Source organism: Chaetodon trifascialis, chromosome 1, assembly GCF_039877785.1.
Source record: "Chaetodon trifascialis isolate fChaTrf1 chromosome 1, fChaTrf1.hap1, whole genome shotgun sequence".
NCBI lineage: Eukaryota > Metazoa > Chordata > Actinopteri > Chaetodontiformes > Chaetodontidae > Chaetodon > Chaetodon trifascialis.
In genome coordinates this window covers 2,907,266-2,934,908 of record NC_092056.1, presented here as the reverse complement: position 1 = coordinate 2,934,908, position 27,643 = coordinate 2,907,266, and the positions used below count along the sequence as shown (strand labels likewise).

The 27,643-nt window shown below is 43.0% G+C and overlaps 2 protein-coding genes across 2 annotated transcripts; one reads left to right on the top strand and one right to left on the bottom strand.

Annotated features, from left to right (window-relative positions):
* Positions 1–1,147: 1,147 nt before the first annotated feature.
* On the bottom strand, positions 1,148–26,950 carry LOC139333367 (lymphocyte-specific protein 1-like). The gene is made up of 14 exons (XM_070965712.1): positions 26,784–26,950; positions 20,907–21,047; positions 18,258–18,483; positions 17,642–17,778; positions 17,259–17,499; positions 15,701–15,820; positions 13,974–13,997; positions 13,805–13,846; positions 13,217–13,248; positions 12,765–12,849; positions 12,553–12,693; positions 11,828–11,926; positions 10,557–10,662; positions 1,148–1,234 (listed from the first exon to the last, which is right to left on the bottom strand). Exons 1-14 carry the CDS (start codon positions 26,840–26,842, stop codon positions 1,209–1,211), a joined length of 1,479 nt encoding a protein of 492 aa, XP_070821813.1. The 5' UTR covers positions 26,843–26,950; the 3' UTR covers positions 1,148–1,208.
* On the top strand, positions 1,735–3,194 carry LOC139330807 (uncharacterized). The gene is made up of 2 exons (XM_070961919.1): positions 1,735–3,000; positions 3,162–3,194. Exons 1-2 carry the CDS (start codon positions 1,735–1,737, stop codon positions 3,192–3,194), a joined length of 1,299 nt encoding a protein of 432 aa, XP_070818020.1.
* Positions 26,951–27,643: the final 693 nt, after the last annotated feature.

Genomic DNA, 27,643 nt, shown 5'->3' with positions numbered 1-27,643 from the left:
GTGAGTACAGGACAGCAGGCAGCAGGTGCTCGGTGTCAGGACGTTTACTCTTATTTCCCTCGGTCTAAAATTAGACCGTGGAACTTTTCTAGTGTCACCCAAAGATACTCCAGTCTTCAGACGGAAAAGGAACAAATCAGCTCACGTTGCAGCTCAACATAACCAAGTAAAAATATGTGACATCGTAAACAAAACCAACATAAATGTCAGTCAAGTTTGAATATTGCTGATCTTTTGAGATGCTGTATGTGCATGAAAATGTAACCCCCTCTGCAGCTTCCTGTTTCCTCTCTAAACACGTCTATGTCTAACATAATCCTGTGTGCAGAGGAATGTATGTCACATTTATCGTCAGTTAATTGTGGCCTCTGAACTTTGACCTCCGTCTCGTTGTTTAGTTGTAATGTCAGTGTCAGAGGAATTTGGCCCCAATTTACTGCTGCTCACGTTTTAAGTGTCTTTGGTTATGAACTTTAGCTAAATGCTACCACCCCTCCTCTCTGCGTGGACGTGGTGACCCTCCTGTACGTGTCAGTCATCTTCCTTTGGGTTTACTTTTATTTCCTGCAAAGGTCGTTTTTAAATCCGACAGTCTCCTTGAGAGACTATTTTCATAAGTAGTTTGTCATCATTTCAAAGTAGACTTGCCATAAGCAACAGCTTTGCATACCTTTCTATTTCCAATAGTGACGCTTCTTGTAGCCATGCAGCATCTTCAGGACCCAATTAAGAGCTCTGAAACCTGCTAATGAGCCTGTTGTCATGAGAGCTCATAGTTTTGTAAAGCCAGCTGCAGACATGTCTCAGAGTCATTAGCTTAAATCAGTACAGTTGGTGAGCAGCTGAATATGCTATACTGGGAACACAGCAGAAGACGATGAGCTCACCGACACAGTAAATCACAAAGGAAGCAAAGACAGACACTTTTATTGAGGAAACAAATATGTTTTATTGAAGTTATTTCACTGTATTAATGTACTACTGTTGAAATATCTTGAGATTATTCTTCAGTACAAACAGAAAAAAAAGACACAGCTTGTCCACCTTTTGTAAAATTATACCAAAGTGTCACAGGAAATTTGTCATTAAAACAGGATTTAAATACATTTCCAGCCTAAAGCTTGACATACAGAGAATGGTGAAGCGATAGTGGCTATAATTTGTGCAGTATCAAATATATTTTTTATCATCCGAGTCCAGCACGTGTTTCACAAATCTTCATAGAACTGTCCAGCTGAGAAAGAAGAAAAACAACGTTTTATCTGCATTTATACTTGTCATGCAAACACGATGAGTGACCTAAATGAAATATCCATCACATCCAGAGTTGATAAAAGACAAACAGTGATTATTTTGCCAGCTGATGCAATTAAAAAGGTATTTTCTAGCCTGACTCTGCTGGAACAGAACATTTCCAACTGCTTATCAATAAGATGCAACCAACATCTCATCAAAGTCCTGAGCCAACATCTTAATAATCTACTTCCTATTAACATGTCCAGTGAGGTGATTTTCTCTTTTTTGGGAAACGTTGACTAATATTGACTACAAATAATGTTAGAAGCATTTGTTTTGCCATCAAGCAAATATGATGAAAGCAGCTGTTACATGACAAACCTATTTTGATGAATAATTTGCCTGTTTTGTTAGACAGTTAAGTTAAGTCTGTTAAGTTGATTTTTAGCTGAAGATAAATAGACTGATGTGTCTGTCTTGCAGGAGTCTGAAATGCTGATGGAAGTAAGCTACAGTAATGGGCTGGATCCTGACCTTTCCCAGCAGTATCCTCCACCCTTACTGCCAAAACCAGGCAAAGACAATGCGAGGCTTCAGAAACTCAAAAAGAAGCGAGCCAAGAAGAAAGGCAGCCTGTCTCAGACGCCCGTCCCCTTTCGCTCCTGTTTGTCGCCTGTCAATGAGGCGAGTACAGACCTCGAGCACAGTGACCAGTCCAGCCCACCAAGGACACCAGATTCAGTCTACATTGCAGACCCCCCAGTGTCCAGTTTCCCCTTTGGCTCGCTCTCCGATCACTCTGCATCTGCATTCCCTCATCCTTGGAGCAGCCCCTACAGCCAAACTGGCAGCTTCCCCCCTCAGTCCTGCATTGCTCAGATCAGGACTTCTGAAGAGCAGGTGGCTCCGCTGTATGAGTGCTCCTCTTTTTTATTTGATGACGTGACTCCTTCAATGATGCCACCTTCAGCTTCACCACCCCCATCACCATCTCAGCCGGCTCCAGCACCACCTCTTCCTTCTGTGTTCAATTTAAACATGACACCAGATTCCCATGGGTCAGTCACAACAGTCCCTCCAGTCGCTGTGTCGCAGTCCAGCACTAAAATATCCACTCACAGCCTGACCCTATCCCCAGCCGCCCCCAGCTGCGCTCCAGGCCCGACACCTTCTCAAGTTGCAGACCTACCTCCTGTTCCACTGCTGCTATCAGTTTCAAACACTAAGACGCAACCTTTTATTCCCAGCCAGAGGGAGACAAACACCGTTTTAAAGGGCAACCCTCAGAGTCAGGCACTATCTTGGACTGCCAGACCTACCAGTAATGGCAACCTTGCTCCAAGCCAGATGTCCCCAGAGATAACCGCCTCAAAAATATCACTTGTTGATGCAGTAAAAGAGACGAGGCCTGACACAGCACAAACCAGGATTTACACATCAAAGGCAACATTTTATGAGATCTCTAAACCTCCTTCCATCCAGGACCTCACAGTAATAAACCCAACCTACCAGGGAGCACCGTTATCTGCTGCATACAGGGAGAAGACAGCTGTGTCAGAGGTGAAAACTGATCAGAAACTTTCTGTGTCCAGGTCCCAATGTGGAAGACCTAAGACTCCCTCTTGCACACCTGCTCGAGTATTCACACCCTGTTTTGAAATATCCAAACCTAACCCACTTTTATTTGCTGCAAGTCCTGCTTTCAACTCCTCCCAAGATCTACAAACTCCTGCAATTCCAAACGAGGCTCCAGGAAACAAACCAGTGATTCAGACTATGGGTATAAGTAAACGTCCAGCTGCCACAGAGGAACTGAAGCTGACTGATGATAATCACATTACTTCAATTAAACAAGTCAGCAATTACAAAGAGATAGAGATTCAAAATACACAAAGGAATATAATAAATCCTGAGTTGTACCCCAGAGAAAATTTGCCATCAAGTCTGAATACACATGACTCTGCTGTGGTTAAACCAACACTAATAGAACCAGTCATCCAAAGGCTACAAACAGACCAAGTTTTTGAAAATGAAGCTTCATCTTTGCCAAAAGTTCCCACATTTTTCTCCACTGTACCAAAAACATCAAATTTCAACCCAACATCAGCGATTTCCTTGCAAGCACCACCAAGTCCAAGCCCCCTGCCATCCATTTATCACCCTCCTGTGATTGAGGCACGCAAATCTTTGACGTCACTGTTGGAGACTCAAATGTCGTTAGCGATGTCAAAGCCCAAATCACGATCAATGTATTATGGGCTTACTCCGGCTGAGTATGTTGCCTATGGTGGGATTAGGACTGTATCATCACATCACAGCCCTGAACCCCGTAGGGTTCATGAAACGTCTTCAAACACAACACAGTCAGATGTAAAAGTAGATGGATCACACGTCTCAAAGTCCGATGCAACAAAACAACTCAATGGACACCAAGAGCTTCCTTCTTCAATGGGGGTTTCTGCCACTCACATTTTACAAACTCTGTCAACTCCAAAGGATTCTGATGGGATTGTCACACATAGCAAAGATGTGTTTGGGGAAAATCGGTCTGAAGCCCACAGTCTTGGAATACAATCACATAAAACTTCTAGTGTGGACACAATAAAACCTGAGCTTCCCCTTGGCCTGGCACAGAAATCAATGCAACAATCCACAAGTGATGTATCCACACCAAAAGCCTCATACTCTGAGGCTCCAATACCAATGCCTAAAGCAGGTGAGGTACACACACAAAGTGTGGCACAATTTTCTATAGAGGCAGCACTAAATACAAATCCATGTCTGACTGATGACAGCGGTCAGTTGAGCTCTTCTGCATCTTTAGTGAAAGTAAATACAGAGACACAGCATAGTGCAAAAGGGATAGATGTAATAGAGAAAGGTGACAATCCTGAGAGAACACCGACAAAAGGAGAATCCCAGCTCACAAATGCAAAGTCAGGACAAATGGAGATAGCTCCGGTCTGGTCTTACCAAACTGCTGGTGGAGTCAGTCAATCAGCAGCCAATGGTCTCAATGTCCAACTCACTGCCAGGCCTGCTAAAGACCTAGCTGACTATAAGAAACTGGTTGTTCAATCTCCTGCCACAGTGTTAGAGCCCAAATTCTCAGGCAGTGCCATCCTAAATGGTGCATTAATCTTAGAAAATCACCCAGCCACCAAACTCCTCCACCAAACGGCTCCTGAAGCTGTTTTACACAAACAAAGGGAAGAGGTCAATCAGCACGTCAAAGCTAGCAGTGGGTTTACTCAACCCAACAAAACAATCATGGGCAACATTTTGCCTTCTGTGGCTGCTAATACAGAATGTATCCCTGACAAAACAAACACTGAGCCCCAGTTCTCAGACATATTATCTAAAGAATCAATTATTGCCCCTACAGGATTAATTTTGCCACATGAGCCTGTCACAGCATCGATATGTTCTGCACAGTACAGTATCTGCACAGTATCTGCAGCCATCCAAAGCACAAAAATCAAACAGCTCAGCACAGAAAGTGAAATCCACAGAAACCATACAACAGCAGAAAATAGGATCCATTTACCTGGAGAAGGACTGTCTTTGAAATCTTCTCATGCACCAAGTCTACCAAATGCATCCTCTGTAAATACTAACTCGGGAAAGGCTACCACAGAAACTAAACTACCTGTAACCGAATCACCTAATATTTCAGATATTAAATTCCCGTTAGGTTTGACCTCCAGTGTGGCCACAAAAGAGTCCCCAAAGCTATCCAAAACTAGTGAATATGTAGCTCCGAAGACACAGCATAGCAAAGGACCCAGTGGCCAAGATAAAGTTGCTCAAGGAATAAGTTTCTCTGCAAGTTCAAGCAGAACCGTAGTAGAGGCCACACAAGCAACTGAAACCAGTCCTGGTATCCCTGTGGAAGACACAATGCTGTCAAGCCAATTTGATAAAGAACCCAAATTCCTTGCTATTAATAAGATTGACACTGACAGAGTCATTAACTCAACAGTTCGCACAGAATTACATCCACAACCCACCAATGTAAGAGTAGGTTTGGGGAACCCATCAACAGAGTATCTTCCCACTACACCCATTGGAGCAGAAAACATTCAAACAAAACCTGTTACTGAAACAAGACCATCTTCTAATCTTGCAAAAGGACACGTGGTACTGAACACGCCTAGCAGTGAAAGCAAACTGTCTAACAAACCATCTGCTGGACTGCTAACTGTCAGCAGGTCTTCAACAGACATGGTCTCACCTGGACAACCTGGAAGTGTAGTTGCTATTCAACACTGCCGACCAGCTGAAAGTGCACAATCAAACAAATCCAATTTGGGCAGCAATGTTCACAGTATTCCCGCTGCTGACACCAAAGCCCTCAACAAGCCTCATACAGACATTATTTTGCCTGTGATGTCAGACCCAGCAGTGAGCATTAAGCCATCTTTTAATACTGCGCAGGTTAGTACAACTACTGTGCCCTCTAGCCCCATCATGAGGCATGTCAAACCAAAAAGCCCCCAGCTGAGATCAGACACATCTGAGAGTCGATCTGCAGCCACTGATGCAGAAACTGTTGCTGGCTCTGGTGCTCAAACAAGAACTTACACAAACTCAAAAGCCCCAGTTGCCAATGTTCTTGCCGACTGCAAATCATCTGTCCCACAAATTACTAATAAAACCACCGCCATAAAAGAGCAATCCCCTTTCATTCAGCCAATTCTAGTCAATAAATCTTTAGCAAGTCCCCCTGCAAGACTTAAAAATTCAGAGACAAGAACTTCCTGTTCCTCTGGTTATGTTACGACTAACATATCTACTATGAGTGAACAACAGCAAACCATTGCAAAGCCAACTCAAATCACAACTGGACACAATGTTCAAACCTCTGTTACTTCTGTGAGCTCTCAGACTGGAGTGAAACAGTTTAGGCAATCTGCCACTGAAACAAACAAATCTATAGAAACTAACATTCACACTGCACATATTCAAGCTGTCTCACACACTGATTTAAATAACCACACTGCTACAAATATTCGCCCTTTTGCTGAAGCCACCAGAGATATTGAAGTTGCGTATAACCCTTCTACCGTAACAGTAAGAGCCTCTCCTCTACCAGAGCCAAGAATGCATAACACTCCTATTCAAAGCTATACTCCAGCCTTGGTCCAGTCCTCTCAAACTCCCATCCCTTTAAACCATACTACAGACACAAGACCCTTGTCAGTAATTATAAAAGACCAGAAAAAACCTCCCATTACACCTCTTCAAAATAACACTCCCACTAGCACTATTCAGCCCTCTGCTAAGTCCGTTATAGAGAATATCTCAAATACAGACATAAAACCACTCACAACTAAGGACACTTCAGTCCTGACGAATAGTGCTGAGGTAAAAGTACATTCCCAAACTCACAAGACAAAAACAAACCTAGCGACAAATTCCAGGAAGGAAGTAAAACTGAACACTGGAACCAGTGCTTCCATTCAGTCTTCCAATTCTGTTTTAACCAGTAAACCTGTTCTAAAAGCACGACCCCCCACTAAGCAGGTAGAATCAAGACCTTCCTCTGCCACCTTAGAAATGAAACCCCCAGCTCTAAAAAACGATTCCTCAAAGTCTGCCCCTGATCTGATTGAGATTAACGCACACACCAGTAATGTTCAGACTTCAACAGAGATACCAGTACAGAACATTTCCCCTGCAAAGCCAGCAACAGATACAGTCATGAAACCCTCCATAGTTAAAGCTGCTGTGATTGACTCTGCCACTCCTGCCTCTCTGCCTCAGGCCTCAGTCTCAGTCAAAGCTCCATCCCCAAACAGAGGAACGTCACCGTCATCTCAGCAAAACACTGGAGTCAAAGACAAGGATGTTCTGAGGACCAAAACTACAGCCGCGCCGACGGAAGCCCTGACAGTCGAAGCCTCCACGAAGTCAACGACATCAACTGCATTTTCAACTGACAAGAAAGCCGTTAAAGCGGAGACACCCCCTTCATCCGCCGAGCCCAAAGCAGCCCAGAAGCCAAAAGGCCTTAAGGGTAAGCTCAGCGGATGGACACGACTCAAGAAACACATGGTCGTTGAGCCAGAGGAGCCCGAGTTTCCACAGCTGGAGGCCAGTTCTCAGGTCGATGCCAGTGGCAGCAACAAAAAAGATCAAGGTGCTAATGCTAACTTGTCAGCAGACCAATGTGCCAGTCAGGAGGTGGTTATGAACAAAGAAGGTCCCAAAGCATTGAAGATGTGGGACGCCCTCCTCTTTCAGATGTTCTCTACCAAAGAGAAAATACTTCAACAGATCAACGTCACCAAGAAAGATTCAGACAACAAAAAGGCCTCGAAAGACAATCAAGCAGATGTTCCTTCATTTGTCAGTCGCCTGCCAATTTTGCTGTACAGCCCCCGATTTGATGCCAGGAAGCTCAAAGAGGCAGCGGAGAAGCCGCTCACGAAGATAGCAGCAGTGTTTGAAAGGGGGCTGATAAAGCGCAAAAATCAGGAAGATGAACATAAGGACTTCAACAGAAAAGCCAGAGGATTCGGTTCGGGGAAAACTATAGATATGTAACTTGAATTGATGTTAAAGTATGTGTGGGGTTGATAAATGATAAACTGTATTTCTGCATAAGAGCTGAAGTTAATTTTATAAATCAGGGCAGCAGTGAGGAGGTCTACGTCAGGTCATCGTTCATGAGTTCATACAGGAGATTGAACTTTGACAAATTTAAGCTGAGACAAGGAAAGTTTGACTAAAAGACAATTCATCCCTAGGTCAAAAAAATATTTATGTTGTGTATAATTTGGCTGTTAGAGCTTTGAAAGGTCAAACTTAATACAGCAAGAATCCAGGGGTGGTATTTTTGCACTCTTAGTTTAAATCAAATAAGAATGTGACTTGTGGCAAAAAAGGAAAAAGATAAGACAAAGAGAAAAAGATGCATTATATAATCTGCAACTTTACTTGGTTCGATTTTTCTTTTTCATTTGATGATGAACTAGACGTAGTGTTGAATGCATGTAATGTAGATACTTATAGATAAAAGATTGCTTTTTGTCATGCTCTACTTTTTTCTATTTTTCTAAACAAAAGCTTTAGGTGTTCACCGCTGGCAGGCAGCGTTTAATCTCTTTGATAAATAGGGCTTTTACATTCCTGGAACAACAGGGCAGATGGTTTTCGAAGGAAGGGAAACAGATGAAGGGTGAAGGTCTAGTCAGAACATATTTAGGCGTCTGCAAGTCAGGTGGATGGAAACAAACGGATGTTGAAGCTTTTGATCACGGCAGGAAACTACAACAGCACAGGCTGTGCTTCTTGGGGCTGGCCAATGAGGAAAGAGCATACCTAAAAGATTTTCCTCTGATGTCACTACATGTGATAGTATTGTTTTTAGGTGACGGGGCTGTTTTCACATGGCAGTGTTGAGTCCATTATTTAGTCTTGACTAATCTCAACATCTATTGGATGAATTGCTAAAACATTTTGTACAAACAGTCATGGTCTCCAGAGGATAAATACTGCTGACTTTGGCTATCACTGACTTTTGGTCTAGCGCCATCATCAGGTCAAAGTTTGTGCAATACTTTTGTTTTTATGACTAAACACCCGCAGAACAAATTACATTCCCATCAGCTATAATTAGCAAGTGCTAGCATGCTAACACACAACAGTTGGAGATTTAATGAGGTTAACATTGCATCTCCTAAACAACAGCATTGTCACAGTGAGAACATTAGCATGCTAATGTTTAGCTCAAAGCACCGTTTGAGCGTCTGCAGACTCTTTGTCTTGTTTCCATCAGACTACACAGCAAAGGAAAGTCAGTCTGTACTCTCAGCTGGGAGAAAACTGACATCATAATCTAACTGTTGGTGTTATTTGAGACCACCGCACCAGACATTGGCCAGCCCCAGGAAATCCCAGAATCATATGTTTCACCATATCATTGGCGTTGTGTGAAAACTCTCCACTTTTATCCTTTTTAATGATAAAAACTAACTACGTTATGTGCGCGTGAGGCTGTCTTTAGGTCCAAAAAGTTCAGGATCCGGTGATTTCGTCCAGCATCAATGATATGATGACACTCTGTGAAGCCCACACTCTGCTGCTGGATAGTGATTTCCTGCCTTTTGGTGGATCGTCCAGGACTTGTGAACAATATTAGTGAGTTCAGATTGTAACTAGGATGTAGATGTGAGTACCAATGAATGATGATAATGATGATGATGATGTTGAGGCTTGCTGTAAGAAGATTGAGCGAGAGCTGAAGAAGATGGACAGATATTAGAAGATGAGAAGATTTTGCTGCTGCTGTAGCAAATATTAGCATGTTTTGACCCTATATTGGATTGAAAAATTTGTTGCTTTCCCCAAGTTGACCATAACGACGTGGGATTTCTTTGAGGTGAGGGGGTTAGACACGGCTCCATTTAGTAGACCGATGCTTACAATATTTTTCTTTACTGTGTGATTCTAAAAAAGCATAAAGTCGAATGTGAAACTTGTGTCTTGTATTTCTCTTTTTTTAAAATCATGATGCTTTGGGTGGCACCTAAAATATGACAACAGCAAATTCCAACGGAGTAATTACAACTGTTTGTTTTAGAGGCGACACATCGCTCCGGCCAGACCTTCCTGAGGGTTAAAGCTTGTGTTATTCTGTACTTTTGTTATTGTCAACAAATCTAATGAAAAGTCCAAAACTAGCAATGTGTTAGTCTGTCTCAACACTCTCTGAAAAGTGCGGTTGTTGGGGACTATTTTCAGCGGCGGATTAATCCACATTTGGTGCTCCAGTGTGTATTTGTGGCAGCAGGACGGTGTGTATGTGACTGAGTCACTGATGTGTTTTTAAGAGTTTTTGGACAATAATGGAGCTCTACGGCTCAGAGGAGGACGATCTATCAGGCTGTGATCCACACAGTGCTTGTTAGTTGTCGCAGTCACTGTTGGTTTTGATCTTTGTGGGATTTGCTAACATTAAAGAAAATATGGAAAATCATGAAAGTTATCCTTTAATTTGTTTTATTTTAAAGTTAGGTGGATATTTGGATTGAAGTGAAATGAAAAATCATCTTCCTTTGAAGTACATGTTTTGTTTTGTTTTTTTAAATTCCCAACTTAGATGAATAAAACTAAACTTAACGGCAGTTTCACGGGTTAGTAAAGCAGAATTTAAGCAGCATGAGTAACACGACATCTCTGTGACATCTTAACTGTTGATAATGTAAAAATGAATTAGTAAATAAGAAATTAAATAGTTCTAATTATAACAGGAGGCTGTAAACATCCATGTTTTCTTGCTGTCCTACACACTGAGGGATGGTTGAGGGTCTTACCTGTCTGGTTGTTTGCATCTTCACTGCAGCCGCTGTCAGCAGAAACCTTCTCATACTTTCCGTGACCCGTCACCACAAACTTGTATCTTTTACCACTGGAGCTGTCCTGAAGTTCAGGCGGTAAAACAGCATTTATCAGAGATTTTCAAAGCATTGATGCAACAACCTCAGTGACCCACAGTCATTAACCACAGTCAACAACCCAAAACTTCACTTTTAACATCAACTTTGGCTCGTTTTCACCATATTTTCCAGATTACATTGGCTGGTATTTGATAATTTTCCCTTTATCTTTTTGGTAAATCTTTGTTATTGCTGCCCAGCAAAGAAAAGAGCAGCTGCTCTGTGTAAATCATCTATATTTTTAGTTTTTTAGAAGAGTCGAGGATGCTTTTGTTTACATGTTTGTGTGACTAATTTATTAGTATTATTTTATTTTCACGGTGTCCCTGAATGCAGCACATTTGTATTCATATAATTAACAAGAAACACCTTTAAAACATCTAAGCTTTTAGCCTGAATAAACATTAAAGGGATGGAAATTAAAAAATGAATCACAGGTCATGATTTTAGTGAGCTGTGAGCAGGTCTTAACCAATAACAGCAGGGTCACAAATAGGCCTCACTGTAAAGCTTTGAGAGCTAATAAAGCTGGAAAATATGCCAGAGGTGGTCCTGCTCTGCAGACCTGGAACCGTAGACCTAAATCACACTTTAAGGAACAATTTTCATTATTCTTAACTCTATTTTTCAGTTGTGGGGTGTTGGCTTTGGACAGAAAAGATATTGCAGCATCTAACTGTCCACTATGATGAAAGTGGAGTCTTGTGGTCGCAATGTGGATGCAGCAGAAAATGCCAACAGTATGAAGCTGTGTGATTATCAAACTACCCTTAAGCCAGACCCTGAAACATTATACAGGAATTTACCAGCATCGAGCTACAGATTTTGGTGTCACCAAAGCTATCCCATGATTTGTTCTTGTATGAAACCACTAGGTTTAATTTCCTGCAAATATATAAAGTTTGTCATCTGAATGATCTGCTGCAGCCACAAGGGGGCAGACTTTCACTGACTGTTGAACTGAGTTGAGATTATTTACATCAGAAGAAAAGAGGCTGGTTGTGTTTGCATGAGGCAGACAGGAACAGAGAATAACACAGTGGAGGAGCTGCAAATGTCAGATGACAGAATTAAAATTTCAGCATGAGGGCGAAGCGAAGAGACGCGTTTCATCCCGTCCTGGTCCCTCAAGTAAAACTGGGACTTACTGCTGGTTTGAAGGGCGAGCTGCACCGACTCCCATCCTCACTTCCTTTCACCCACTGATTGATGAGATCAGCCACACCGACTTTTAAACCGTCTGCATCCTGACACACAGAAGACGAAACGTTCAGAACTGGGAAATAAAACAAAAACCTGGTTCTATGTTAGCTCCACCTGCATCTGCTTCATGTACCATAAATATATGTTTTATTTTGTGTCTAAGCTTCAAGAATATGAGGCAACAGGAAGTGCAAACATCAAATCGTCCCTGATGCAGAACAGCATTTAGGACAATGTCTTGAGAAAATTCTCCTTGTTAAGCTCAATAAATTCTTCAAAAAGCCTCTTGGATCAGCTGAAAATGCATCCTCACAAGGCTGAAAACAGCCTGTTTTTCTGAGCTCTTCAAGCATTTTGGAGATACGTGGTTCTCACAGGACGGCCATGCTGCAAACATGTGATGATCTTATAGAAAATGATGCATTGCTGTAGATTAAAGCAGCCAACAGGATATAAAGGAGTTCAAATGAGCTCAAGCTGAAACGTCTACAGCAGTAAAATGCAGCAAACACGTGAATGCAGCAGGAACATGAACCCACAGACAGCAGATAGAAACACTTTACCGCTACATGTGTACTTTTACTTTAAGTGCTTAAGTAAGGTTTTGAATGAATTTTACTGAACTAAAGTGTCTGACGCTCAGCCAAAGTCTGATAACGTCATCGTTAACCTTGGACGGCGGGACTGAGACGGCGTTTTGGTTCCAGGCTTCTCCGGCCTCAAACAGGCTCTTCTTGGAGGAGACGGGTTCAGCGGGACTCGTCAGGTCCGTCATCACCTGACCGCCGGATCTGCCTTCCTTTGAGGAGGTCTGTGGAAAACACAGGGAGATTCACTACTGCGCTTCTTCTTATGTTTTTCATTGTAAGTCTATGGTTTTACCTTGAGAGCGTGTGTGTACTGCTCCAGTTTCTTGTCAATCTTGGAAACAGCGACAGGTGGCAGCATCTTCTTCGTGTTGCTGGTGCTTTAGAGGAACAGAGAAATGTTCCAGTCAGTCGTGGTCAAAGTGTTTCTGTTACAGATCAAAGTACAGATGCAGCTGATGCACAGGCGACACGTGTTTGCTGGAGCTGAACACAGCAGAGGAAAACTCTGGAGATGACCAGCTCTGTTTTATCTAAACTGGCTGCTTAAGAGAATTCAGGCTTTCCTCTGAAATCTATTGCACAACTAACTTTGATTTTTGTTCCCAGGAATGTTTCCAAGAGGTGGAGCAGCAGCTGAGTCAAACTCGGCGAAGGACAACAGTTTCCTGCAGTTCTGATGTGTTTTAGTAGCCGGTGAAGAAGAACTGTTTTATTATTAAATCTCAGATGTGAACACAGACTCACCTTTTCCTCAGGGACTCAGTTCTCTCTATGATCTGTGGACAGAATCAAGATAAGCGATGGTTGTAACACCTCACACTTGAGAAACGGCCGTAACACTGACTTTTTATTGAAGCAGGCGCAGCTCAGACCTGCAAACCGGCACAAAGTCGTCATTTTTACCCATTAAAAACTGACATTTACTTCTCGGAGCAGGGCACAAACATATGATCCCTTACTGTTTGGTTTTCAGGAAACCCTAAAATCTGGGACATGGACTAAACTAAAGCATCTGTTGAAGGTCCTCTTTAATTCAGCTTTCCAGCTAACTTCCTGGGCCCTAGTTCTATCACATTCACAGATATTTGCTGTATCTGCCTAAAGACTGATGGAAGAGACTCATAATTATTATTAAAAAGTGCTTTACATGACAGGATTAAAGCATTTCATTAAAACCAATCTAGAATAAAAGCAACAGCAATAAGTGACTTAAAAGATGTCCTCAAAAGGACAATAACAGGAGCAGAGAGTGGTCGAATTGACCTGTTACATCTCTAATCGCTGATCAGCTGCTGACCTTTGACCCTGACACTCTTCCTCTGCAGCACTCACCGTGCATTTCCCGTCTGTTGACACTCGGCTGTTCACCTCGTCCTGCAAAGACAGACACTGTGCTGAGACAGACGGCGATGCAGGCAGCAGCTGAATGTAAGGACGACTCTGACATGCGGTGTGAAATCAGTCCAGCGTCATGTGACCCTCGGACCAACACAGGACTTACTGGGTAAAACTGGATGAGGAGTTTCTGGTGGAGCAGCAGGAGGCGTGAAAGAGACAAAGCGTTTTAACACGGTTAGCATGACACAGCACATTTTACCATCAGTGACTCATCGCAGTCGTTTGATGACAGGCAGTCTCTGAAGAGGACTGACCTGTGAGACAAAACTCAGGTCAAAATCTGCAGGATGATTAAAAACAGAAGACGGGAATAAGATGCTATTCAAAGTGAGGACATCGTCATGGCAACCGGAGACAGTCAGGTTTATCTGCCGATGAGAATACTGTAATCTGTCCAGAAACCACGAGACATGTCTCACCCTCTGTTTGTGTGTCTCTGTCTCTTTCTCTGTCTTTCTCTGCCTCTCTCTCTCTTTCTATATCTCCCTCTCCCTGTCTCTCTCTGTCTGTCTCAGTCTCCCCCCTCTCTCTGTCTCTTTGTCTCTGTCTCTGTCTCTATCTCTCTGTCTCTTTGTCCCTCTCTCTCTCTGTCTCTCTCTCTCTCTGTCTCTTTATCTCTCTCTCACTGTCTCTCTCTATGTCTCTTTGTCTCTGTCTGTCTGTCCCCCCCCCCGTGTCTCTGTCTCTCTCTCATGGTTCCAGATGTTTCAGATGTTTGGATCTGGATCTTCGTCCTCCAGGAGGTTCAGCCTCTCCTCTTGTCTTTCTCTCTCCCTCTGTGTGTTTCTCCTGTCCTCTGTATGATTGGTGTCTTGATCTTGGTGTCCCTCCTCCTGGTCTCCATGGTGGAGAGGAGGTGGTCACATGGTTCAGCTTCTGCCTGACGACACCTGAAGCTGACGTCCTCCTGGTTCCTTCTTCTTTATACAATCCATCTAGAATTCTGTCGTCCTGGCACTTCATGCTGTAGTGTTTATCTGTCCTGTACACATGACATCTGTTGCATGTTTGTCCTCTGAGAGACATCCGTGCTCTGTTGCTCTTCCTGAGGTTTCTTCCATTTTTTCCCAGTTTGAGGGTTTCTTGGATTTTTTCCTGATCTGACTTGAGGGTCTAAGCCAAGAGAGTGTCGTAAGCTGTACACTTTGTAAAGCCCCTCGAGGCAAACTTGTTATTTGTGACACTGGATTGTTTAAGTTAACATGAAATGTGGTTTTGGAGGAAAACTTCCCAACTTTTCTAAAATTCAGGCCTGCACTGAGCAAACTGTTTTATCAATGAAAATACAGATATCAGATCGGGACTTTGTGCTTCGTCTGTAACGACATCAGCTGATCGTTATCTGGGTTCACATTTCAGCTGCTGAAGTTTGCTGCACGTGCAGAGCCATCATCTCCAACACTGAGGTGCCCGCGCTTTCTATTTACTCCCATGTACTTCAAATAATTCAGCTGCTTTCGTTGCAGTTGTATGAACTCGTTTATCTACAAGCATTGAGCCCCAGGACGCTCTTGATTTTACGTGTACTTATAATCAAACATAACCATTAATAAAGAGCTCTAAACTGCGCCTGTTTTTCCTGTTGCTAGCCGGCAGAGTTGCAGATTATGGGATGTAGATGGAGGCTAAGCTCACATGCTAATGCTAACGAGTCACATTTCTCAGTAGGTGATGCTGTAACGCTACAAGTTACTTTTTAATGGCAGTAATCCTAATTACTTTTAAAAGTAATGTCACCCAACACTGCTCACTGGTGAACATAGTGCATTTCAACATGATTTGAATCTGGAAAACTTTATGGTACAGACCAGCTTCGGTTTGGCGAGGTACCTTGAATGTCGGGCTCATGGGACCGTAGCAGTTTAACGACTCCTCGCCTTCGCTGCTGCTGCAAAGGGAGGCTGTGGAGCTCCTGTTCACCTCCTCGCTCCTCCTGCCCTCCACTGGCCTCTAGAACAACACCAACATCGAAATGTTTCCGTCTTACCGGACAAGTCTGATCAAAAGAAAGACAAACTAAATATAAACAGTATTAGAACCATCAGATGGCGTTAAAAAGTCTAATCTCAGAACAGTTTTCACTCATATCTGTTCTTTCTCCCTCTATAGAACGTGCTCAGGCTGCTCACTCATGCTGTGTTATTTGGTGGCAAAAGACTCATGAAACACTGGCAAACCGCCGGTGGTAAAAGAAGGAATTTGTTACTTGCGTCTTACATCATTGCTGCTTTCGTCAGTCTCCTTTCTGCACTGTGTGAGCTGCATTTTTCTACTTTATTACTTTCAGATTTGAAGCCAAATTCTGTGAACTATGAGTTCTAACAAGCGTGCATGTGTTTGGTTAAATGTTTTATGAAACGCTGCGAGAAACCAGACGAGTGGCGTTACGTCAGCACAGAACTTAGTTGATGTATTGAATAATAAGCGTGAAAGTCTAAATGCCTGCTCGAGGCCCTGTAGCACCCCACCACAGAAAGACTACTACTACTACTAAACTAACAGTCTACGCTTCACAGATGCAGTCATGAAGGTACAAATGGAAAGTCTGTCCTGATGGTGGCACCTGGGTGAAGATCTGGTACCCTGTAGAGCTTTAGCCCAGCAGTTTGCTCTCATTCTTATGCATGCAGGTGATTCAAAGATGATGCTAAGAAACACAGCAATGTGTCTGCAAAGGTGAAGAAGAAGAAGAAGAAGAAGAAGAAGAAGAAGAAGAAGAAGAAGAAGAAGAAGAAGAAGAAGAAGACTGTGTGCTCGTTGACATAAACAAAGCAGGTTTCAAACTTTTGAGAAAAATCAGCTTTGCAGATGTTTTATGAGGAAGAAAATGATTCAACATGTTTGCTGTTGAGAACATAAAAATGTGTTTTGGTGAGTAACACTGACTGTGAACAGAAAGTTTGTTTACAGGAAAACTCCACAGGGAACCTTCAGCATCGTGAAGTCTGCCTGCTCGAATGTGCTGAACAAATGTCATAATTGAATCTTCATCCAGAGATGAAGAGGAGGCTTCGGAGAGTTTGTGCTCATGCAGCAAACAGTTCCTCCTCTGGGGAGCATGAAATCAATTTTATTGCAGCTTTACACTGAATGATGTTGTGGCTGGTGCATGAATATAAATTATGGATTGACTGTGGTCATTAAATCAATAAAAACATTAGGGTTCATCCTCTGGGAACCATGAATATCGACAGGAAATCAGGACAGTAGTTCAAAGACACTCTATCATGGAAGAAATAATATATTTACGGGAAGTTTCAGGAAGTTTGGCCCAGCGTGGACGCTGGTTTCCAGCATGTTTTAGAGCAAATGTCACCTTCAGGTGTCCTCAGAAAGCACAGCTGCTCAGAAGAGCAGCAGTAAAGGTGGAAACAGTGAGAAAGCCAACCTTGTCAGACATCTCCTGCTTCTCCTCCTCCGCCTCCTCACTGTGTCTCTCCACCCTCCGGAGGTGGAGGTCTTCCTTCTTGTCACGCGTGAAGCTCAGCTCTTCTTCCTCCTGCTCATCTTCATCTCTGGTGCTCTGTCTGGTTTCTGCTGACCTCCGCTCGGTCTGCAGAGCCGCCTGCACCTCCTCCTCTTTATGCTCCTGCTGCTCCACCTCGCCATCCACCCGGCAGGCCCCTCCTCTGTGGAGGAGATGATTCAGTTGGTTAATAAAGCGGAAAAGTTACTGATTAGAGAAATGACTCGGGAGAACGGGAGAAAAACTACGTATGAGATGACAGTCGAGATTATAGGATGAAAGCAGACACTGAGCAGAGAACACACCGGGGCCTCATCGTCCCGGCAGCCAGGTAGGACGTCCTGTCAGCTGGTTGACCCATGGCGTGTTGCAGTCTGGCGTCCTGCGGCAGGAAGACCGTGGAGCTGTAAGACGTCCTGACTTCCTTTCTGCTGCTGGACATCTAAGCAAAGCAGCCAACATGTTGGTATGCAGTAAGTATTAATTACGTAAAAGTGCTAATACCACACAGTAAAAATACTCCGTTACAGGTAAAGGTAACAGAGTTTACACCAACCCAGGCCTACAAACAGGAACCAGAATGCTTCCAATACCAAAAGCTTCTGTCCGACAGATGAAGACGTACAGTGTCTCCCTTTGAAATGTAGAGCAGTCGAAGTAGAAACTGGCACGACAAGAAAAACTCAAGTAAAGTACAAGTACCTCAAATTTGTACTGAAGTGCAGACAGTGAATGCTGAACTTGGAGAATAAGATTTCAGACGTGCCGTTACATCTTCCATGTTAACATTTACTCAGTTGATGTATTTCTACTCATGATTACTATCTAAGTACTATTTGATTTGTTTGCACTCTGCACACTTGCAGCACAGCGTAGGCTCATCCGTTAACTCCACCCGTATTGATCTCTTGGGCGGTGCACCTTCTCAGGAGGTCTCGTCGAGGCTTCCTGGGACCGATCGCTTCGTTGTGGCTGACATCCCTCCTCCTCTTCGCCCTCCTGCTGTTTCTCCGTCTGCGTCCTGGCCCTGCAGTCATCCCGCACCTCCTGCTCATGACGGTTCTCCAGCCTGTGACTCCAGTCGCTGAAGCCTTCGTCCTCCTCCAGAGCCGAGCAGCATCTGGGCTTCAGCTCCTCCTCCTCCAACCTGAGGACCGGGTGGAGAACCGTTACCTGTTAGTCACCTGACGGACTGATAAGAGGCGGAGTCAGACTGCTGGAGGCTTTATTTTGAAGAAGTACAGTACAGAACAATTGATCAACTGAACAACTGATCAACTGATCAACTGTACAATTAACCCGACGGGTCAATTCAATAGCTGCAGGATGTTTCTGTAAAATGAGTCATTTGTGTATTCTGAGCAGATTATTTCCTGTAAGCATTATCAGAGATGAGTTTGGGTCTAAGTAGGTCTAAGTATCGGGAACAGATCCGTCTCCTTTCTCACAGGTTTTAATATGAATATGTTTTCTTTGTCTCTCCCAGGAGTTCATATCTGTTGATGTATGTTTATTCTCTTTCTTTTCATTTTGGATGATTCGATTTTCTGGATGATTTGTGGGATTTCAAGTCTTGATGTTTTAGATTTAATATGTTCTTTTATAATATCTTTCTGAATGTTTTGCTCCTATTTTTGCCCTTTCCACAGAGGAGGGCTTTGGACGGGTCGATCCAGCTCGGCTCTGATTGGTTTGTGTTTATCTGTGGTTTGTTCTGCTTTGTGTTGGTTATTTGGTGTCGCTGTTAGACTGAAGCTCTGCTAAATGAAATCTGCTGCGAGCTCTCAGTACAGTGTGCAGATCTGCTGTTTGACCCATTGTTTCTCCTCCTCCTCTGTCTTGTTTGTCCACATATGCTTCAGGCTAACTGAGTGAAGTCTGGAGCTGAATGATAAGTGACTTCTTTCAGGTTAAAATCAGCAGATTCTCATAAATATGCTGCTGCCTGTTCCTGTTTTGTCTCCTGTTGCTACGGATGGATTTTTTTTCTCAGGTGTGTCTCTAGAGTCACCTGCAGGTTTCTAACAGGGCGCCGTGTCGAGCCTGGCGGCAGGTGGCAAACAGGACCTGCAGCGTCAGGCTCCGTGAAAACAGAGACGATGGAAACAGTAAATAAAGCAGCACCTCCTGCTCCAGGTGAGCTCACATCAGCAGCCTGGACCTCATCAGCATGAACAGAACAGGACTGCGCCACCAGGTGGTCATTTATGAATACCTTTATGTTTTGATGAATACATTATGAAACGTGAGGCAGAGAAGCAAAAACACTTTTTCTCTGTATTTCTTGTTTCAGCATAAAAAATTTCAGCTGAACTTTTTTTTGCAAATTGATTTTTCGAAATAAATTTGGTATTGAAAATGATCGCCAATGATCAATGTTCATGCCACAGGAAACTACACATAAGAGAAGCTAAAATGATTTTGTAGCCAAACTTAACTGCTGTCAGAGCTTCGACCTGTTGTGAAAGTAGCCGAGCACTGAAGCGCAATGCAAACGACTGTTAACCAGTGAACAGAGTTTGACGAGTGAGCTGCTTCTGCTTCACACGCCTGTAAACAAAGTCTGATCAGCAGCTCAGGTAATGAGGACGTTTCACAGCGTCGCATCTCTAAGCGACAAGCTGATGGCACAGCAGCTCTCTCAGCTCATTCACCTGCAGCGTCACTGAACCTACACACACACACACACACACACACATGCACACACACACACACATATCTTTTCTCCTGTCATCAGCACTGCAGATTGAACCATCATGGACGGTTTAACATCTGTAAACACAAACAAAAGGTCCACCTCCAAACCTCAGACCTGAGGACGCAGATGCATCGGTCCAGACTGAGCGGAGAGGAATTAAAGAGAGCCAAAGGGATTTTGACAACCTGCCAAAACAAGACTTATTACTAAACTTCAAACCTATAGGCTGACATTTTGGGAAATGGCTTAATCTTTTTTTTAAATGAGGTGATTGATAGCACTCTGAAATCTGTATCGCAGCTAGAACTAGATTCAGAGGGACACTTCTAAAGCTCACTAATTAACGTAATGTATCTGATTGATTTCATCTTTTAAAAGAAAAGTGTAAAAACAAAATTATTGTGCTTCTAGAGGACTTCGTGAAGTGAACATTTTCTTTGCTGGGAGCAGACTTGCTGGAGTCTTGAGGTTGATATGCAACCAGTGAAGACTTCAGGAAGTCACACTTAGTGAGCTTTAGAGGTGCTCGTACTGTAGGCAGATTTTGGTACTTCTGGTCAGAGCCAGGCTAGCTGTTTCCCCTTGCTTCCAGTCTTTACGCTAAGCTAAGCTAAGCTAAGCTAACTAGCCGCTGGTTCCTGGTTCACACTGACATGAGAGTGTTAATTTCTTTCTCTTCACGGCAGCAAGAAAGCGAATAAGTGTATTTCCCACAACATCAAACTATTCCTTTAATGCATTGCTAATTAATTCTTTGACTTTAATAAGCCATCAGCTCCACTTTTCTACGCTGATAAAACACTTTACTAGAAAGTCATGTTGAAGTGATATTTGCTAACAGCGCTAACGTGCTTCCAAACTGTCGTACTCACTCTGTGCTGTGGGCGAGCTCGTTGTGTTGGGGGGGCTCTGGCCAGCAGGAGCTCCCCTCTCCTCTCTCCTTTTCCCTGCTTCTCCTTCTTCGCTCCCTCTCCACCTCCTCTGCATCCTCCTGGCTGCGCTGGGCCGTCACCCTGAAACCACCATGGACAACAACAGACTGTCACCAGACTCGTACGGCGACAAAACACTCGACTCAGGACTCATTCCAGAGCCATCAGGAGCCAGTTCACATGTTAGAGGCTTCAGTAACTGTATCCTACTAAAGCTACAGAAGAAGAGTCATAATCGGATTTTAAGAACAGGCCCACGGGTGGTTTAAGAGGTTAAATGGAGTCAGAAAGGTCAAATTTATCCTCCATAAGGCTGACGGGCATGAATATGAGCATCTGTTTGATGCGTCTTAGGTCACATGAGGAGAGATGTTGAGTTTTATGAGCATCATAAAGTTGGTTTCCTCTTCTGCCTCTCTGCTCTCGAAGGCTGCTGCTCGAGGACACCTGAACGTCACACCCGTATGAGATTATTGAACATGTCGTTCCAGACTTGTGGACATTAATCTGCTGCTGCTGCTGCTGCTGCTGCTGCTGCTGTAACAGCCTCCACTCCACTTTCACTCTTTCTACCAGACGTTGAACCTGCTGCAGGATTTGCTCCCATTTTATGAGGTCCAGCACTGATGTTGGGTGATAAGGTCCTCCTCACAGTTTGTGTTCCAGCTCATCCCAAAGGTGCAACCAAATTGGGAAAACCATCTCTAATGGAGCTGGCTTTGGACCTTCCCTAGACGGATGGCACGAGTTGTGTGCTGCAACATTAAGCTTTCCTTTAATCGGAGCTGAGATGCTTAAACCATGAAACAAACCAAAAGTACCCAAACGTTTGTGGACAGGCACAGGACGATAAATACTAAAGTAATGACAATTCAAACCAAGTTATCTGCTCCACAGACCACTCTGACCCTCAGCTACACATTACTCAAATGTCCTCTTTGTGATTTGTTTGCTCCAGCAGTGAAACGCATCTATGGAAAAGTGAATGCACGGGGTTTCCTCAGGTAAGCGGGTTTAAGAATCACAGGAAAGAATGAGCCGTTCTTGTGTTTCCTTCACTTCTTCTGTCTGATCGGCTCGAGTTTCCACAGGGCGGGACTTGATAACAATAACTCTTTATTGTCCAAGCACATCTGGTGGAGCTTGAGCCAGCTGCTGTGCTGTTTCACTTAATTTCAATCTCTGGAGGGAAACAAAGAGTGGGAGAGGGAGGAGGTGAAGAGATGGAGGAGGAGCAGAGGGGATGATGGAGGGAGAGACTTTAATCCTCCATCTTGTCATACTAATGGCGGTCTGGAGGAAATCTTGTCAAAAAAACTGGAACAATGAGATCTTTGGAAATATTCAGTCAGCCATTTGATTGGTCCGGAACCTCTGGAGAGCACCTGCTGGCCGCTTGTTAGTACAGACGAGTTCTCCGAAGCGTGATCTCATTGGTTTCATGAGATAATTAGTTTAGAAACTTGGATCATATTTACAGAGATTAAATGAAAATGACTTTAAACTCAAACTGTAAACATCCATCACGGTTTACCGAATGATTTCAACTTTGACCGACTGAACTCACTGTTCCATCGACACTTCAGGTACACGCACCTTTAGTTTGACCTCCAAATAACAGGGTCTACATAACCCAGCTAGACTCATTGAGTAAAGCTTTTAAAAGTACGCCTAAGTACAATTTATAATGCACAATAAAGTGCACTTTGTATAAGTACTTTGGAATACCACTTTAAGTATTGCAGAATTAGTATAGTATGTTTTAATACATTTAAGTAAAACTTAATGACATCTCGTTAGAAGTAAACTTTTTCAAAGTATGTGTCAAACACACTTTAAGTGAAGCACAAACAGTGAAAGTGTACGACTTTTCTATACTTCCATTGTATTTAACACTGAAGTATTATACCTCTTGACCCGGGACATTACAGTCTCCTCTGAACAAAACTCCCTCTTTGAGCTGCAGTGGAGAGAACAGCTTTAACTTTGGGAGAAACCTGTTTGGTTTCGTGAACCCAGGCTGCTGTGGCCTAATATCAACTGAAGATAAACCTCAGAGAGCATCTGTGCGCTGGTGACAGCACATTGCAGCAGCGTCATGGAAGCCAAGTCCTCCAGATTGTTGGTTCTCATTAAAAGCATACATGAAACACGCGGACCGTTTGCCTTTGTACTGGCCTGGTGTGAGTAAGTTCAATGCACAGGCCTCCACCCAAAAATATGATTAATCCTCCCGACATGTCAACATGTTCATCAAACACTTGGCTGCATGAAATCATTATTAAAACATCTTTGAGGTGCAGAACACTCATCAAATACAAACGGCTGTTGTAAATGTCGCTGGCTGTGGCTGCCGGTGAGGACCCCGGCCATGAGCGGCCGGGAGTCAAACATGCCGTGGTCATTACTATGTGGGGAAGTGACCTACATACGATCATGCTCACCAGAGATGCAGAGGGGGCCTATTGGCGGGAGTCAGCGGCTGTAAATCGGTTTGATGTGTGTGATAGGGCTGCTTTGGCTTCTTGGTCAGGCCGGTTTTGGGGAGAAGGGTCGACTGGGGATGAGGTTTGATTGTCTGGACCTCATCATTGAAAAGCAACTGGGAGGAGTATGAAATCCTTAAAGGACCATTTCAGATGATGATGTTGCACGATTAAAGCTTTTAGCCAACAACTACAAATCACATCATTTTACACTGAAGCGTCTAACTTAAAAGAATCAGCTGAAGCTGTTTTCAGTATCTTATGTTATTATCTTATTAACAGCGTTGGGGTTTTGTGTGAAACTGATGACATTTTCTATTAACATAAATAAAGTAACATAAAATGCTGTTGTTCAACATATTTGGCAAGCTGAAAAAATTCAAAGTAAAATGTTCACTGATAGCAAATCTTCATCTTTTTCTACCAAAACATCCGATCTTGTGATACAGTATCAGCTAATAGTGACTACAGCAAGTTTTTATGTTCACATTTTATGGTCCACAGATGGGATCTGGATGTGACCCCTGAGCCCCTTCTGCCTCCACCCACCATGACCATCTCCCTGTGACTGTGAAGTGTTGTAGATAATATTCTCTAAACTTAATGAGCAACTGAGCATAATTAGGAAACATATTCAGTAAACAGGATTTCTGTGCGAAACAGTTGCTTTTGCGCTGAAGATTAAAAAAATCAAATCTTTCAGGACTTCAGGGGTCTGTAAAAATCTCCCTGATGAAAGACGACATGTCACGCAGCTGAAGCCCTCGATCAAAAGGCATCATGGGAAGTGTAGGAAATCACTGGAGCAGATGTAGATCTGACATCTGTTCTGCTTTATTCACACAGTCACTGCTGTTACACAGAATCTGTGTGGCAGTCTGTGCTTCCAGGTATGTTCAGAGTCTGCTGGGACATTTAACATGAGCACAAACGTGAAAAGAGCAAATTATGGAGGAAATCTGTCTGATATGCATAATTTTTTCCACCAGCTACACAATGAGGCAATGGAGGCTGGGGAAGGACGTTTTCTTTGTGTGTGTGTGTGTGTGTGTGTGTGTGTGTGTGTGTGTGTGCGTGCGTGTGTGTGGAGTCGGTTCAGGAGTCAGCCAGATGATGTCATGGCCATTAAGGAAGTTGCAGCCATAAAAGAAGCCATTGAACTCGGAACTCAGTGTCATTTTCAGTGAGGTCACACAGTAATGTTCCAGCGATCGCTGAGGAAACCAGGACCTCGCTGACAATAAGGAGCAGGAGTTAGGAGATGCACGCGAATATAGAAAACAACGAGACGTTAGACCTCTGCATCTGCTCGAGGAGATAAATGAGAACAGACTGTGCTAAGTGGTCCAATCAGGCAAATGGAGAGCTAAGTAGTAACAGGATTTGATCAAATGTGACTGAACTGATTGTGATGATAGACGAAGATAAATCCAATTACAGCGCCTCCGCCATCTTATTACGTTATGACATGAGACATCGTCTGGTCTGTGGGTGGATTCTGCAGTTAGAGATGAGCTGTTAAAGCATGAAGATGGTAATTGTCACTGCTTCATCAGTGTTTTGATGTCATGACATTTCACCATTCGAGCTATTAACTGCCCGTGGAGCCGGTGCCACAATGGGAAAAACTGATGGGTATTTTTCAGAGTCAGGTCTCTGGTGTCAGATATGGTCTTTAGATAAAGTATTAGATCAAGAGAAAAACTACAGGCCAGTCACATGATCTTAATGCTCACTGTTAACGAAGCCCAAACAGCTGGTTTCATGAAAGGTGTGAGTGAAATGACTTGAGAAAAACAAATTTGCGAAAACAAAAGTTTTCAGTGTATTTTGCAGGCATGCATTAGTCATATCACCCGTTCATAACACATTAATGACAAACAGCTGGGTTCTTAAACTGAGGGCTGCACTCACTGCAGCAAACTCATCACCTCTGACGATAGGTGCTGGCCCCAGGCTCTGAGAGGGTCTCACCTGAGACGTAGATCTGGTCTGGACTTCTGTATCTTTACTGACTGACTGGTGTTCCACATGGTTTAGATCTAGGTCCCTTATTGTTCTTTGTTCATGATTGCTTGTTAGGTCACATCTTTTGAGAACACTGTGTACTTCTTACTTTCTTAATTCAGCAACCATCACAATGCTAATGCTGCAGCTAATTTATTTATTTTCTGTGTCTGACTGTATTCGAGTAAGGGGGACAATCCTTCAGTTCTTCCTGGAAATACAAACACTGTTGTTCAGCCTGCAGAAGCTAATCGTACTTTTAATGATGGAGAGTTATTGGACCAAAGCAGTCGCTCTCTGATGTTAATACTTTAGGAGAAACATGCTTTGGTGCATGTTAGCTTGAGTAAGACCTCTCTCAGCTGCTTACACTCTACTGTCAAGGTTGCTGTTTTGAAACTCCACCTGAGCTCCAGCTTTGATTTGCTCATTTCAAAGATTGCACAAAGCAGTAAATATGGTTGATCGCACAGACACTACTGTCGAGCTTTCTGCAGTCTGTTTGCAGATGATCAGATATCAACTTTCTGACGCCATCAAACTGTTAATTTGGCAATCTGAATCAGCTGATGATCGGACATCCACATAAACTGGTGGATGATGTTGGCTGGATGTACTCTAGGTTATTCTTCCACTAATGTACATTTGTTGTTTTATGTGAGTTTCAGAGGGTTTTTCAGCATAATTTTTAACATTTTTAATTAATTGTTACGTATTTCAATATGTTTTTATTTCATCTGATCTGTTTAATATGGCTGCAAGACAAGTTTCCTTTCACACACAATAAGTTAAATAAGTTTTAACACAAGTTAAAGCTGAAGTTGAACTACAGATACAAGCATGTAATCCTGTTTTTCTACTGCAGTTCTAGAAAAGGACACCTTTTCTAACAAGAATTTGAATTTGGATTTACCCATAAATGCCATCTGGTTTTTCTTTAAACAGAAAATCTAAATTTACCCAAAAACATAGACCTAGTCACTCCCTGAAATCTCCTAAATGAAAAATAAATAACAAAATGGAGTTGCAACCATGACACACATCACAAGAAGTGAGAAGAAACTAGCAGAGTTTTACCTACGTTGAGTTTTTGTGGTTTATTCCAGTTGTGGAATCACAACAGTATTAATAGATTATATTAAGACAATATAATATTCAGTCAAATGCTTTGCTTCAGTAACATTATCATCAAAAGTGTCAATAATACACTCAGATAAAAGTACTGCATTCACAGTCACTGTAACTGTCAAATGTAATGCAGTAAAGGGAAAGTCCAGAATAACAAACCTGTGGCTGTTCAGTGTTAAAACCACTTTTCTCTCACCTGATGAGGTTCTGCAGGAGCTGCCTGCTGGAGCTTCTTCTTCTGATGGACTCTGACATGGTGGACTGGGCTGCTCCCGGTCTGCGGTCTTGGTTGTCGTGTAGCCTCTGGTCCTGGATCTGATCCTGGTTCTGGTTCTGGAGGTTTAGATCTTTCCTACAGCTGCTCTCTTGTTCTTCTTCGTCGGTCTCTGTGGCTCATGCTGGCCTCTCTCTCCCTCGCTCTCTCTCTCCCTGTGTAGTTGCAGCTCTCTCCTCCCTCCATGTGGTTTTCATTGAAGCATTTTGACCCCCCCACCCACCCTAACAGGGGTCATGTGACTCCCCCGGGGGAAATAGTAAGATGATATCATGACAGTGGATCACAGATAATGTTCTATGCATGTATATTGTGCATATTTGTATTGTGAGGGGAGTGTGTTTATATTTGTCATTTTCTTATTAATCTCAGCCTGAAATGATCGATTATTGCATCTCTCACTGCCCGTAAAAATAACTGTGACCTGAAGCTTGATCTTCTCTTGTTGTTGTTCCAATAAAAAAATACTTTTTGCTATATTTCTAGAACGTGACCATGTTAAGAAATTCTCTGGATATTATCTGAGAATTTATTCATTTCCATTTATTTTATGAATCTCTAAAACACAGAGTGGCTGTTCAGTGATTTACATGCTGCATTAAACAGACCAATGAGCACCTCTCATCAAACGAAGCACCATGCTTCTTTTGATCCTTTTAGTTCATTTTTCTGATGATACTCTTGTTCTGATTCTGACTCTGAATTTTCTTTGTAATTGTAATTCTGACTTTGTTGTATTGATACTTTTACTCAACGGCTCTAAATACTTTTTCCACATCAAA